General features: G+C 37.2%; 1 protein-coding gene across 1 annotated transcript in view; it reads right to left on the reverse strand.

Moving 5' to 3' along the window:
- The window catches only part of YWHAG (tyrosine 3-monooxygenase/tryptophan 5-monooxygenase activation protein gamma), a 19,143-nt gene extending 4,287 nt beyond the window's left edge, over nt 1–14,856 (reverse strand). The window contains exon 1 of the mRNA XM_015823804.1: nt 14,732–14,856. Within this exon, the coding sequence (XP_015679290.1) occupies nt 14,732–14,818 (87 nt within the window). The 5' untranslated portion in view covers nt 14,819–14,856. The remainder of the gene's footprint in view (nt 1–14,731) is intronic.
- Nucleotides 14,857–16,476: the final 1,620 nt, after the last annotated feature.

Below are 16,476 nucleotides of genomic sequence, written 5' to 3' on the forward strand. Positions count from 1 at the left end.
AAGGCATTGTAAAGTGGTATTAATACTTCACGTGATCTTGATTCTATCCCTCTGTTAATGCAGCCCAGCACTGTGTTGGCCTTTTTGGCAGCTGCAGCACACTGCTGGCTCATATTTCAGTGATTGTCCACTAGGACTCCGAGGTCCCTCCACTAGGACTCCAAAGATTCTCTTTGATCAGAATGAACAGGTTTGTATATACATGTACTATGTATACAACTTTTAACTTTTCAACAGTAAAAGGAACAGTTGACTCGTATTTACCAAGAAAGTTTAGAGTAATTAAGAATGAACGTTTCATTTCGTTACATTCAATCCTGGCATCTTAAAGTAGAGCTATGCTTTGTTTTCAGTTGTGAGTCTTTTCCATTGGGCTCCAAATACTTAATTTTGTGATTTTTTTTCAAGAAAAAAAGCCAAGTCTTAAGTGTCCCATTCCTGATCTACTGTTAATAACGTCATGTGTATCAGCTACTAGGTAAAATGCAGAAATTATTTATATTATTGTTTATCCTGCAATTTCACAAATAATTGGTAGACAAGGCAAACATCTCTTGTATTTTGTCTGTGCCAGGAAAAAGAGTGGGATATGAGTCCAAAGTTGATGCACATTTATATTAAAATTATTATAAAGTCAACATACAGCTGCTGTGTAACGTGTGAATTGTAGCTGATACAAGAATGTATATTCAAGACACTTCCAGTGGGAAACTTTATAGAGGCTGGCTTGCTTCTTAATACTAAGTTTTGAATCTGCAGAATTGCTGTTGCAATTAGCATGACTGGGATAGAGAAATAGTTCAAAAATAGGAAAATATTTCATTCCAAAATACAACTTATATAAATCACTGATATACAAATATACAAATCACTGACAAAAAAAATATTTCAATTCCATTCCCTGCCCTATTTTTTAAAAAAATATTACTAGCAAAATGGCTTAGATTGTTAATAGATTTAAAGTTACAATTCTGGTATGGTTATTTCCTGTATCCCATAATTCCAATCTTAGCTTAATGTAAAATTTGTCTTCACAGGTTAACACATATAATCTGGGTGATGCATTTGAAGAGATTTCCCATTTTCAGAATTAAGTTATTCTCCTAAGTGTTATACAATTGTTCCTTACATGCCCCTCTCAATGATTCCACATCTACATTTTTTTCATGACTCAGCAAGCTGTATTTTATAATTCTGTTGTGAACAAGCCAAAGTCAATATGTATATGGTTTTGCTTCCAAGAGCACTGCTAATGTAACTTCTCTAGTACAAGTGGTAAGTTATGACCATAATTGAGCCCTGCAAATAAAGTCCAGGTCATGAAGATTGTAACACAAGTCATATGACCTGACCCAATGTCATGACCTGCTTTGTGACAGTCGTAACCCAAACACCACAGCCATGAAGCAAACTCACTGTTTGCTATGGAGTGCTTTTTGCCAGAAACAGAATGTAAGTGCCATTTTCTGCCAAAAATGCCATAAATCATGGTTATGTGACTACAGGGCACTGCAAATGGCCATAGATGCAGGCCGGATGCCAAGCACTCAAAATGCATTTATGTTTGGGAATGTTGTAAATTCAAAAATGGGATCTGTCATAACTTCAACCAGTTGTTAAGTGACCAGTTGTAAGTCAAGGACTACTTGTAGTTCTGTAAGATTCACACTGAATACAAATAAATATTATGCAAGAAAGTAATCCTGGAGCTTTGGAAGCATTTCCAGAACAAGTACAGGAGCCATAAGGTATATTCAATTTATATTCCATATTGTTTTCACAGCTGGAAATGTAATAAAGCCTTCTGGACTTCTCAAGTTTTCAGTATCATATAATACCTTCATAGACACAGCCTCAATTTTCTTAGTTAATGAATAATATCATCTAAATTTCAGAACTGTAGGCAACTGTGCACCATTCTAGTGTGTTAAGCTGCAATAGAATCAAAGGGAAACATTTCACAGCTAGTGAACTTTCATGAAGCAGGCAAGTACCGTATATACTCGAGTATAAGCCGAGTTTTTCAGCACATTTTTTGTGCTGAAAAATGCCCCCCTCGGCTTATACTTGAGTCAGCGTCTCGAGAACTGAGGAAAGTGAGTACCGTAGTTCTTGGGGGGGGGGGGGAATCTATGCAATCACTAAAAGTCGACACCAAATATTTTTTCCCAGTTCTTTGTGGTAAAATTAGGTGCCTCGGCTTATATTCGGGTCGGCTTATACTCGAGTATATACGGTATTTAAAAAATCCTTGTTAACGAAATGATGCACTTGCACATATAGGGGAGGAAAGAAGAGGCAGAACTTAAATTCCCCTCTTTGATCAGAACATATCTTATTCTTGCCCAAAGCACACATTTAGTGTTAGGAGCTTTACCTGATAGAAGGATTCAGTTTTCCTAGAAAAACTGTGGGTTTCTCTCTCATCATCTTTACTGATAAGAGCATATTCACTCTTGACAAAAAAAAAAAGGGAAACTCTAAAGAGAAGACATCACTTTTAAGGGAATTTTTAAGGATCAGTAATTTCACTATAGATGATGTTGCTAAGCTTTCTTCCTTGAATGGCAATAGTCCGATAACTGTGACCTTATCAAGCAACAATCCCCAAATAAATTATGTTCATACTATCCTATCATAGCAAAATTAGCCTTCTCTTGACTCCTGAATGTGTTGGATCAATTACACAATTCTGGCTCACAGGAACTTGTACTTCATCCCCACATTTGATGGGCATCTGTATATAATATAAATACTAATAAACAAATTACTTTGAACAAATTCTGTAACAATTGGACTGGAGATCAGCTGATTTGAGATATTTCAATGGCACAGCGGCTCCTTCGCAATAATTATCATCTTACAACTGACCACCATCCATCCATCCTTGCAGTAACTACTCTGACAACAGGAGATCCAGACTGAAATCTCTCTTCCCTCTTTCAGGTTTTAGTGAAAAAAATGCTGACCTGAAACTTCCTTCCTGCAGGAAAATATCTCCCCGAACTATAGTTTCTACCTTAATCACTATCATCAAATTCACAAGATTCTAATTTCCACAGAACACAGTCAATTGTTTTTTCTATCTGGGTTACTGGCCCTTGAAAGAAAATGGTTCGATTTCAATGTGTTAAAATATACCGGTAGTCCTCTACTTATGACCACAACTGAACCCAACATTTCTGTTAAGTGAGACAATTGTTAAGTGTGTTTTGCCCCATTTTACAAGCTTTCTTGTCACAGTTGTTAAGTGAATCACTGCAGTTGATAAGTTAGTAACCTGGTCGTTAAGTGAATCTGACTTCCCCATTGACTTTGCTTATCAGAAGGTTACAAAAGCTGATCACATGATCTTGGAACACAGCAACAGTTGGAAGTATGAGCCAGTTGGCAAGCATCTGAATTTTGATCACATGATCATGGGGATGCTGCCATGGTTCTAACTGTGAAAAATAGTCATAAGTTAATTTTTTTCAGTGCTGTTGTAACTTTGAACGGTCACTAAATGAATTGTTGTAAGTCAAGGATTACCTGTATTACACAACATATTGAAAGCCACAAAAGTAATGTAACAAAATAGTTAAACAATACATTGCTGAGAATAGGAACATTTTTAAAAATCTGTACCATTTACAAAGGAGAAAGATGAGTGATGGGAGCTACCTCTCTCTCTTTCCAACGGTTTCTGCCCAACCCACTAGATCTTAGAGGAGGGCATGTTCTAGATCAGGGGTGTCAAACTGCCAGCCCACGGGCCGGTTGCATCATATGGAGACCATGCCCATCCCAGCTCTGGTAATGCAAAAAACATCACGTGATGCAGCGAGTTTGACACCCATGTTCTAGATCCTTTCTATGAAACGGAGCCATCTTGCAGGAGCCAGGAGATGATATTATTTATTAAATGTATATGCTGCCCATCTCATGGTTCAAGGTAACTGAGTGGTTTATGAGATGTTTTCTATCTTTACACCTGCCATATGAAATAGCCTCGTCCCTGAGGTTTAGATGGCATCAATCATGCTAAGTCTTCTGGAAGGCCATGAAAACCTGGCTTTTCCCTCAGGCATGGGGACCAGGCTATTAGTGGAGCCTGATATACATATTTTGGAGGCTGAGTCATTTGTGAGATGCCTTGGCTCTTATTATGTATTATGACAGTACATACCAATTCTAAAACGTTTATCAAGACCCCATCTAGCAAGACTTCATTATGAAGTCAGTTAGTTATCTAAACTTAGTACTGTTTCACTGTCCTACAAAACCATACTTGGCATTTAATCTCACTAACAATCTCTTCAGATTGTTTCATGACTTCATGGAAAGCTTTGAGTGTTCCTGTGTGGTATCATTTTCCAGAAAAATGATAGCAACAATATTTATCAGATATATGAAAGGTTGAGTAATGTGAAAGACAAAATATTTAAACATAAAGTAAATGATAACAGCTTGGCAAGCACTTTGCTATTAGCTGAAAAATTCATTAGGCCTACTACACTCCTCCAGCCTTTCTCAATCATTAAAGAAACAGGTATCCGGTCTACCGGTATCAAAATATGCTATTTTATTCCCCGATTTCCAGTCATGAGGGCATAATGTACATGAAATTCAATTGTTTGAATCTTGTGTAAGATTCAGAAGCTCAGTGCCTTGAACACAGAAATATTTGTATATTTGAAAGCAGGGTTTTTATATGTTTTGGAATACCATTTCAATGTGCCACTAAACAGCAAGCTCCTCAGTATGAACTCTTCATGTATCACCCCTGAACAGAATTAATAAGTGCTTTTTTAAAAAAAAATGATATATTTCTCCATTTTCAACAAATTTTACAATTGTTCCTCTATACTTTTGTTTAATCATTCTTGTTTGCTATTATGATGCAGACTAATTTAATCAAGTGGTATATAATGGTGCACTTTTATTTATGTACATTAAAGAGCTATAGTCAAACATGCAGCCAATTGCCATGCAATATTTAGTTTCTAGTATTTTAAACTGTGTGTAGTTACCCTTTTCTGAATGTTATTTCCGTACACCCAACTTTCGCCAATTCTCTCTAATCTATGCTAACACTACTGTTCCTTTTTCATATCTTCACCTGCTTCTATAGCCAGCTGCCTATTCAAGGTTCTGCATATTTATTTTCATTCATTTTCTATAGCTGCCCATCTGTCAATGACTCTGGATGGCTTACAACATATACAGTGAGAGGGGAAATTATTTGATCCCCTGCCGATTTTGTACATTTGCCCACTGACAAAGAAATGATTAGTCTATAACAGTGATGGCGAAACTGTTAGAGACCGAGTGCCCAAAAACTGGCCCCGCCCTGCTCCACCCCCTGCCCCCCGTTCCGCCCCCATCCCCCGTCCCGCCCACCCACAGGGCAACTCACCACCTCCAGGGCCCGCCGCAGATCGCCCAGGAGCGCTATGGCGGTCATGCCTTCTGCCAATGCCCCGCAGCATCAACTGTGCATGATGAGGTGTGAGGGCAGAGTCTTGTCTACGCTGCCTGGCTGCCATGTCCTTGGCTGCACTGCTCCGGGTGGGCCACACTCAGGGGCGATTCTTCTTCAGGGGGGATGCTGGAGAGGAGGGGGTCACGGGAGGAGGTGAGGCTGGGGCAACGGCAATGTGCCCACAGAGAGGGCTCCGAGTGTCACCTCTGGCACCCGTGCCATAGGTTCGCCACCACTGGACTATAATTTTAATGGTAGGTTTATTTTAACAGTGAGAGACAGAATAACAACAAAAAATCCAGAAAAATGCATTTCAAAAAAGTTATAAATTGATTTGTATTTTAATGAATAAGTATTTGATCCCCTATCAATCGGCAAGATGTCTTTTATACAGGTAACAAGCTGAGATTAGGAGCACTCTCTTAAAAGACACCTGTCCACAGAAGCAATCAATCAATCAAATTCCAAACTCTCCACCATTTTTTGAAATGCGTTTTTCTGGATTTTTTTGTTGTTATTCTGTCCCTCACTATTAAAATTAACCTACCATTAAAATTATAGAGTGATCATTTCTTTGTCAGTGGGCAAATGTACAAAATCAGCAGGGGATCAAATAATTTTTCCCTCACTATACATGGGAGCAAATACTTGGCCATATTCCTTCCCTAGGCCTAATAATGTAGAGGAGCATTTTTATTCTCTTTTCCTGCAGAAAGCTTCCATTTCTTAGAGTTTCATAAAAATACTAAATTAATGGATATATTTTTTAAAAAATGTGCTAATAAAATTCAGTTTTCCCACAAGTAGCAGCTAATTTTTTTCCCCTAAAAGCAGAGAACTTAGAAATTTCACTTATGGTTTACTCATCAATAAGTGCTCCATCTTAAAAAAACATACTCTGAACGTGGAAAGTCAGAACCATTCATTCCACAAGCAGACAATTTTCTAATTTATGAAAAAACATTTCTTCTTAATTTTTTTTTACAAATATCCTCTCTTGTGCCTTTGTGGTTATAGGAATAGAGTCTGCCATTTTTGCTTGCCTAATCCTTTCACATTATAAGAAATTCAACAACCAATTCTAGGTGTTGCATCATTATAGTATAACATCATTGGCTTTACAATACAGGGTTTATAATTAACCTTATGATCCCAATTTTTAACTAAAAAGTGGATATAATAATTTCAAACATTTGAATTTAGTATAACATCAACTTTAATACAATTGGAAAATTTCCTAAACTTTGAAATTTGAAAAATTATTTTAAGGCATCCAATATGGAATGTCCATCCAATGCAATGGAAGCATACCGTGCAACATTCCTATCAAACACTAGCAGCTAAAGGCAACTTATTCATACAAAATCTCTACTTCACTAATAGGTAGCATTGGCTATAGCTTTTAAATATTATGACTTTCTTTCCAGGATCTTTCTTTCACCAGAAAGATATAGTGTACATTATTCCTCTAGTAATGGAAGTGATGCCTCTTATTCCTCACACAGAGTGGATGGTGGGTGCAAGAAGAATATAGAAATCATAATGCACAATCCATACAATGTTCTGCATAGTTTCTCTATGGAGATAGAATTATCTTTGCAATGCCATGGGACCAAAGCAGATGCATTTTTCACCCTGCTGAAATAATTCTGCTTCATGTAACCTATTTTAATTATACTGAAATCACAGGAAGTAAACTAACTGTCCAAGAGAGAAGGATTTTGTAAAAGCTCCAAAGAATTATTATTGAAGTGGAACACTTATTAACAAAGAATGATTTGGCATCATGTTGTACACGTTTATCCATATATTCTATTTATAAATTTTTATCAGCTTTAGTAAAAATATAAACAAGTAGCTATGGGTCAAAAACCCATCACTTTTCTCACTATGCTTCTGGATAAAAGAAAAATTCAAAACACATGAGTACCCAGAAAGGTGAGACAGAAATTTCTATAAGGTCAAAAAATTCTATGGATTTTTTTTTCACCTCTAAGCATGGTTGCTCATTTTAGAATTGTATTAACATTTGCTTTTCAGACTGTACAAAATGTATACATTAAAAGTATACCATTAAAAGTTGAATATTGTATTTCTAAACAGAAAACTCTATTTCCAGTATTCCATAAAATATACATTTCCTCATATCAAAAACAGTTTCTTTAAAAGCAACATTCAAAACTCTAAAATAGACAAACTTTTTCATATCTTGTAATGCAGCCCAAATACTAGCGTAGACTATGAACACTAAGAAGAACATTCTAATATGAATTATTTGCATTGGAACATTTGCTGGAAAAGACATGTTTCCCAAGCACTGAAGAAAAAGATGTGCTGTGATGGAAAAGAGGTAAAGACGAAATGCAGCAACATATTCTGTTCAAGCTGTAACCTACGCAGTACTGTTGCTATGGAGACGAAAGGGGAATATTCCCCACCAAAGTTCTCACAATTAGTGACCTAAAATATTTGCAACTGATGAATATTTGCCTAGTAATTGACTAGCTGTGAGCAAATCTGAGCCTTAATTGAAAACTAATCTGTATCTCCATAACTAGGCAAATTTCAGATATCTGCACTTAATTCAATACCACTGCAGCTGCCTCAGTCAGCTGTTCAAAAAGATTGTCATTACCTAAATCGACATGGCCACATTTGAAAAATATCACTCCCAGAATACAAGCCAATTCTGAAAGCCATTTATTATTTTGATAGCAGGTTCTATCATTTACATGACTATGCATCAGTAAACAATGAGTCTACAATCTAAGTTCTTATAATTTTTAAAAAAATAAAACACATGAAACCATGTTATATAAATGTTTCATTACCAGTCACATGAGCATAGATTTGACAATATCAAAAATTCACATTTGGGAACTTATTCTGCCTTGTTGCAATACATAAGAAACATGCAAAATGTCTATTGCATGTAACAGTGAGATTTGGGTGATATGCTCAAACTGAAACAGGTATGTTTTAGTTCATGTATGGAACAAAACAGAACATTTTATTCCAGATAATGTACAAAATTTAGTTTTTTCAGGTAAAAGTCAAAAATGGAAAAAAGCCAAGGCTGAGGATTTCCAGATGATGGTGTGTGCAACAGCAGCAGTAAGTTAGATGAGCATCTGAATGGACTAGGAAAATTAGGGTGGGAAGGCCAGAGAAATGTATCACACATAGGGACTTTGCTGGCAACTAATGGGCAGGGAAGGGAGAATAGATAAGACAATTCACATTAGCCTTGCCTACTTACCCCATAATTCAGGGATATTATTTTGGTTGAAGCCTGAAGCAACCAAATTGTTGTTTTTCTATTTTGTTTCTGCTGATGCAACTTCTAGAAAGCAATGATTTGTTCAGGTTTTGTACCAAGATATGGTTTCCATTTTGTTCACATTAAAAACCACACTCTTACATTGCTGCAATGTCATCAGGAAGAAAGGAAAAGATGTAAATTGAAGAAGGTCCTAGAAGTAAAGATTTTCTTCCATTAAAAAATCCCTAAACCATACAGGTTCTAGGGAGCAAGTCTAAAACTGACATCTCTCACTTTCTGGCAGGCATATAGCAATTATGTACGTCAGCTTATTCATCTTGAAAATCCTGAGTTAACATACTAACAAAAGACACTTGTTTCTTTCCTCTTGAAATTTTTAGAGGATGGCAAAATAGCAGAACATTAAATGTTACAATATATAAATGTAGGCAAAAATTGAGTTTCCCTAGCTTCACATGTCTGAAATGTGGATGACCTATTATCTTAAAACTGGAATACCACAATATTACATATCTACAACACAGGTCCAGATACCTGAGGGGTACAAGTATGAAAAAACTGATCTTATTTATGATTGACTACCATAAACAGGATTCTCTATGCCAAGTGCCAGCAATAGATTAGATACAATTATATAGCCACAGCATCATACTGGCTAAAAATGCCCATTTCAACTGATCTTGTACAGTATAATTTAAAGCTATTTCTCTCACCAAACGGAACACCTGTCCATACTATAAGAAAAAAAAACAGTATGTTATTAATCTTTACAAACAAGAAAGCAATTAGAAAAGTAAGGATTTAATCCTATATACTTACCTGAAATTGGAAGTAAATGTCCTAGCTCAATAAAGGTTAGTTCTGAGCAAAATACATTGGATTGTATTATACCTTAACAACTGTTTATATTTAAGGCAACTAACACTAATTAATGGTTTAATAGCATACAGCACACAATATAATTATTCTAAGAAAATACCCAAATGCAAAGTATCACGCCACACTAAAAAGCAGAATAACCACATTGTGTTTAATTCCTTAGATCCAAAACCTCTCAGCTATGTGCCCTTTTAAAAAGAGAGCTCAATAATTAATCTAATGCCCTTTTAAAAGCCATATAAAAGTCCATTTGATTTTGCAATGTGCTTTTTCATCAGAGTTTACATCTTCTAACATTATCTATTGTGCATTAACTCAGTGATAGACAATCTGGGAGTTAAATCTCAAAGTCCATCACTATTTGCTTTTTTCATATGGAAACATTATCTGGCCAAGTAGACAGCCAATGAGCCACCCGCATACACACTATCTGATGAATTTGGGGTCAGGTAAAAATGATGGAAGAACATTGTCTCTTGCTCCTGCTATCCACAAGTTCTTCTGTATCTTTTAATTAAATTTAACTGTTTTCAATTCAGAAGCTATCTCACCATGAAAATTGTCATTATGACAATATCTAAATACTAATCAAACAGTTAAAGCTTACCATTTACTGTGTACTGGTTCCTGAGCTAACAGAAACACTGTAGTTGCAAAGGGCAGATTTCTAATCTATCTTTGTATAGTGATAGCCTTTTCAGTAAATAGTACATTAAAGGTCACCTGTAACATCACACTGTGCCCTAATGCTATTAAGCTTTGGACCCTTAGATACAGAGAAACAGTCAAAAATGGTTACAAGGCACTTCCCATTCTAAAGAAGAGAAACAGAAAATTGTTAGCAGCTTTTCCATAAATGTTCACGATAACTGTGTAATGCCTTGTTAAACACATATCAGGTGATTTAAATTTTGTTAAGAACATTTAATGCTGATTTAAGATAGTTTTCAAATTCCAGAAAGCCCAATAATTACAGATAGATGCTAAAAATAAAATCATGCTATTTAACTTACCATGTCCTTCTACATGAAATCTGAATTAATTCAAAATAATAAAGATGAAGTAGATAAATCAGGGGTCCAAAGGTGTTGCATAAAAATATCCAGGCACTATGCAGTTCCTATGAACTGAGAATTGGCAAGTACTTTTATCTTAAAACTGGTTGTAAAAGGGCTCCATCTTTGTTATAAATAATGGTTACTGATGTAGACATCCTACAGTAAGCTATTGAGTAACAGCTATGAAGTTGATCTATGAGAGTTTCATGTTGAAGCATTCATTTCAGAGACGCTGTCAGCACATCCTGTTGGACTTTACCTGCTGGAGTCTTCTCATTTCAACAAGTTATTTTAACAAATGGCCTTCAAGTTCACCCAAGTGAAGATGCAGCATGGCTCTGTAGGACAATTTGCTCTTATGTGCATGCTACATTAAAAACAATCAGCAAAGGAATACTGATGCACAAAGTTTTACACCACAGCTGTTATATTTTACCTCTAAAATTAGAGGCAGTATACCTCTGAATGCCACATGCTTTGAAAGAGAAGAATGCACTATTGTCTTCATATCCTGCTTAGTCTTGCTATCCATCATGAGACCCAGAATGTTAGCCATTGATCTGATGTAGCAGACCGTTTTTTACACTTAATAGTTTAATGATGTTGGCATCACTGCCAAGTTTCTCTTTAGTCAGTCTTCAATGTACTCTACTACAGGTATCTAAGTTTATTAGATTAAGAGATAAATCACAAGCAGTATTTAGGATGCAGTTTAGAACATTGTATTTGGTTGTAGATACCATTTTAATTGTAATTCTATTTCTACATTATCTGAGACAAAATGCTCTATGTGCAGTCAGTCACCACCTGGGTGCACTGCAGCCTCTATTGTTTGTGACATCATTGCCTTACAATGGGAAATCAGTGAGAGGTCATAAGTCTTGCACACAGCTGGAATGGGATAGGGTGATATGAGATATGGCTGTTAGATCTGTAGTATCACTTCTGTAATAGCTTATTTTTTTGTCTTAGCCTTAATAGAGGGCAACAAGCAGGGACTTTCAAAGATTTAAATGCTAACTGTTGAAGAAATTCTGTAACAGTGAGATACTGCGTGTAAGAGATTATATTTCCATTATTTTACACCAAGTAGACTTCATACAAAATTGTTGCAATACTTAAGGAAATCATAGAAAACACAAAAGAAATTTGGAAAGCTACTGGAGGAATCAGGCATCAAATCAGAAAATATAATGCATATGTTGTAAAACCCAGGATTGAAGACTTGCATTCAGCTGCTCTAAGTGAGATTAGTCTGTATGCACTGATTGGCATCAAGCCACATTGCAGAAATGAGCTGCCCAATATTAACAGAGAACCGCTATGCCACATATGGATCTCCATCTCATTTATATTGCTAGCTGAATCTTCCTCTGTTCTGAGAAAAGCTCTGGCAGTTCCATTTCCTTGACAAACACAAGGTTAGAACAAAATGGTGCAATAAGATAAAAGAGCAGCATCCTAGGCAGACTGCGACAATTCCAATCTAGATCAGTATTCGCTATTCATCAGTGAGAGGCCATGCTGGCTTCTCTTAAAGGCTCAGACCTGAATAACAAGGCAAATATAAAGAACTGTTCTCCTCTTTAAAGCAACCCCTCCCTCCCTCTCTCCACCCAGTCTAGCCTCTCTGCAATATGACAAATGCAGAATCTTCTGGAATGACTTGATACTGCCTCCCACGATTGCTTTGTTTGCAAGATCAGATCAAAAATTTCTTTTTTATTTATTGGATTGTAAAAAAATGAAATAAACTCCAGTTTATACTATTTAAGAGCTCTGTTCCACAATGACCCATTAACTGTACTAAAATTCTGAAAAGACAGCCTATATAAAGATGAAGATTATACCACAAAAGAAAAGAACTCTCATCCGAAGGTTAAGAAAAGGATGCACTGCAATGGATTAAAAAATACCCCAAGAAAGAAATTAAGTATTAATTAATGTACAAAGATAATTTTCAATTGGCAATTCTCCCTATATTCTCCAAATCCCCCCCCAAAGAGTGCTGGATAGAAAACAGAGGTATTTAAAGATTTGCAGTTCAAAATAAGAATGTGGTTTTACTGATCAAAATCATAATCTTAGCTCAATGTCTATCATGAAGCAGATTAAGGGATGAGTTGGTTGCCAATTGTGGGTGGGGCTGCTTGTGGGAGTTAGGGGGTGGGTATACTAGCTGAATTACTGGGAAAGACTACTAGGGAGTGGCACCGCCCAAGCACTAGAAGAGGGGGAGCAAAAGGGGAAAAAAAGACAGAACATCTATGCCACTAGTTATGTCCTCTCAAGAAAACATTACTCATATTTCTGCAATATGGTGATACAAAGGGAGGGGCAAGCAGTATAGTTTATCCTCAAAGTACTGAAACATAAGTAGCACAAAATCCCCCCCCCCTTCTCTTTTCCTCCAAATGCAGAAAAGACACTACTTCAACTAGGCCCAATGATGAGGCAAAACAGAACAGTTTCATCAGTATACCCAGGAACAAGCAAAAATTGTAGAGGAAGGAGATTACAACTAACATTATAATGTAACTCTGTTAAAACATGAAGGTTCACAGCAATTGCTGCCTGTAACACACCAACAACTTTATGGAACAAGGGGGAAAAACTAACTTAAATTCAGAACAGCGTTTGAAAATGCTTGTTTAGAGGAACCAAATACTATTTAATTATTTCAAAAAAGATCACATTTCTCTAAAATGAAGTAATTAGCCTTTGAACTGCCAAAGATTGCATTGCATAATATGACTACAGTAAAGGCAGAGTACTCCATTTTTTTCTTAAAGGGAAGAGATATTTCTCAGTATGGAGGAGACAATACTTGGGAGAGGTATTCCCTCTAAAAAAGAAAAAAAAATCCCTTCTTTGCATAAAAACAGAAATGGGAAATTTCAATCCAAGAGTATGCTCTCTTTCCAGCAACGAAAGGAACGTGGTTCTCTCCTTCCCACTCTTAAGCAGGGTGGGGCATTTGCTCTGGAAGTTTGTAAGAAATAAGATTCCTCATTTAACCAGTACTGGTATTAGTAATGTGCTATTTCAAGTACTTTATAAAGATACACAAAACACACATTCAGGAGAAAGTAAGGTTGCACGCGCCAGAAGACATTTAGATGCAATGAGGATGTTAATGAGATCTGACCCGAGGTAGAATAATTTCCTTTAGACACGTGCAGAAAGAAAGGAGCTCTTTTTCTCTAGGCGTGGCAGAGTCAGAAAGAGAAGAAAGCAGTCTTTGCTCCTTGAAGCCATTTCCATTATTTAAAACTGAGATAAGACATTACAGTACCTCAGCTCCAAAGTATTTTCTGTATGGGACAAGAATGTGTGTGTATACACACACACACACAAAGACTGCATAGAAAGTTGTGTAGAAAATCTTAAATATTGTATCCCTGTCATACATTTTTTTCCAAATAACTGTCAATCCCCCTTCCGCCCTCCAAAAAAACGATGATTCATCACGAGGACATTTTCTACAGCCACTATAGCAAGTGGGCTTCAAAGTGAAACACATTCATAAATTAGAGTGAAGGAAGAGAATACTGTATATTAACACCATTCTGAAGAACTGTTTTTTCCTATTCCTTTTGGGGAGAAGACAGGTGATAAAATGCAAAGCTTTTCTCGTCAAACTTTCCTTTCGTTTGAATACAGTGTATTTTCTCCCCATCCTCATTAAAAAAACTATTTCCCGCAAAAAAACCCCCACAAAAAAACTACCCAAGTTATTAATGGGTCCAAGGAAGAGCAAAATAACTGTCTGCATACTGTAATTATTTCCCCTTCTTTAACATTTATTTCATCAGAGCGTCAGCCTAGTTTCCTCACACAAATGAAAGGGGTAGGGAAAACCTACTGCCAATTTTTAAAAATTATTTCTCCTTATGTATGTTGGGAAAGAAAAGTGGAAATTATTTTCCCTCCTACTTCAAAGAAAAACCTCCAGACAAAAGCCCCCAAGGATAATTTTCCTTCAAAAAATAAGCGATGGGAGGGCCCTTTTATTGCCACTACGGAGGGCAGAAAAGGGCGACTTACGTTCTTCATGGCAGCCGCCATGTCGTCGTATCTCTCGGCTTGCTCTGCCAGCCGGGCTTTCTGCACCAGCTGCTCGCGGTCGACCATCTTTACGGGATTTTTCAGAGGCTAGGGGGTTTAAATATTTTTGTTCTGCTCCCGACCGAGGCTAGAGAGAGAGAAACTGAAGAGGAGAGAGAGAGAAACACAGAAACAAAACCCAAAAAAAAGCCAGAGGGCAGGCGATTGGTTGGTTGGTCGGCCGGCCGGCCGAAGCGGGGTCGCGTGCGAGGCAGGCGGTTCAACTGCTTTTGCTTCCCAGAGCGCGAGACAACTCGCCTCTTTCCCCCTTCACGCTCGCGCCGCTACTGCTCTTACGGCAGCGGCGACGGAGAAGGCGGCAGCAGTAGTAGCAGTGGCGGCTGCACCCAAGAGATATACGCATGCGCCTCTTTGCCTCTCGGGGATCCTCTTGCCCCGCCAAGACCCTCCTCTTTCCTCCTGCCCCTGCCTCTTTTAAAGCCACGCCTCCTTAGCCAAGGGAAAAGAGAGGGAATTGCGCACAGGCGCCAAAACTGCTCACAACGGCCGGGGCTTCTCCAGGATGACGCAGCCATGAAAAGCACCATGGGAGTTGTAGTTTGAGGGAGGATGTGATCAGAGAGAAGGTTGCCTCAGATGAGAAACACGCATTTTCCAAAGAGCAATGTTCATGCCTTGTGTTTTGTGATCTCTTGGATGAAGGAAAAAAATTCTTGTAATGCAGCACATTAGAATTCTAATTCTAATTAATTTGCTTCCAGAAATGGTGGGTGCTCCATTTTCAAGAAGATATTGGACAGCCATTTGTCTGGAATGGGATAGGGTCTCCTGCTTGAACAGGGTGTTGGACTGGAAGATCTCCAAGGTCCTTTCCAACTCAGTTAATTGATAACAAAGATGCTGAAGTGATAAATAGTATCTGCCTTTTTACAGAAGGACTAAGACAGCTGTAGATCATCATGAAGAAAATGTACATGGTAACTAAGAATTGACACCAACTTAAACACCTTAGAATAGTCAGATGCAGAGATGTGTCTGTACCTACAAAGATCAGAATTATGCAGGCAGTGGTTTTCCTTGGGACGCTCTATGGAGATTAACACTGACTTGATAGCATATAATTCAGTCAATACAGGAAAATATTTTACAACAATATTGTTATAATGTTTTAAGTCAGATTGACATGATTAATGTGAACTTCTTGCAAGAATGATCTTTAGTATGATCTTTTTGCAATGTGGCAACTACAATAACTAGAATTTCTAACATTATTAAAGCAGGGCTTCTGTAGATGGTTGCAAACATCTACTTGATCATAGATTTAGATGATACTAAAGAGATAAAGCAAACATCTGGATTTTTGTGTAATCTAGATATAGTAGCCCAACCTACATTTTCCTTCTCTCTCAAAAAATAGCCCCACCAGCTATTCTGCGATCACAACAATCCTGCAAGATAGTTTGAACTGGCAGAAAATTATCCTCTTCCTCTAATACCTAGCCCAGATCTAACAAAACAGCTTTTGTGCTCACAAAATATACTACAGGTAGTCCTCAACTTATGACCATAATTGAGCCCAAAATTTCTATTGCTAAGTGAGACATTTGTTAAGTATGTTTTGTCCCATTTAATGACCTTTCTTGCCACAGTTAAGTGAATCGCTGCAGTTAAGTTAATAAAATGGTTGTTTAGTGAATTTTGCTTTCCCATTGACTTGACTTGTC

Source organism: Protobothrops mucrosquamatus, unplaced genomic scaffold (assembly GCF_001527695.2).
Source record: "Protobothrops mucrosquamatus isolate PMUCROS unplaced genomic scaffold, P.Mucros_1.0 scaffold_181, whole genome shotgun sequence".
NCBI lineage: Eukaryota > Metazoa > Chordata > Lepidosauria > Squamata > Viperidae > Protobothrops > Protobothrops mucrosquamatus.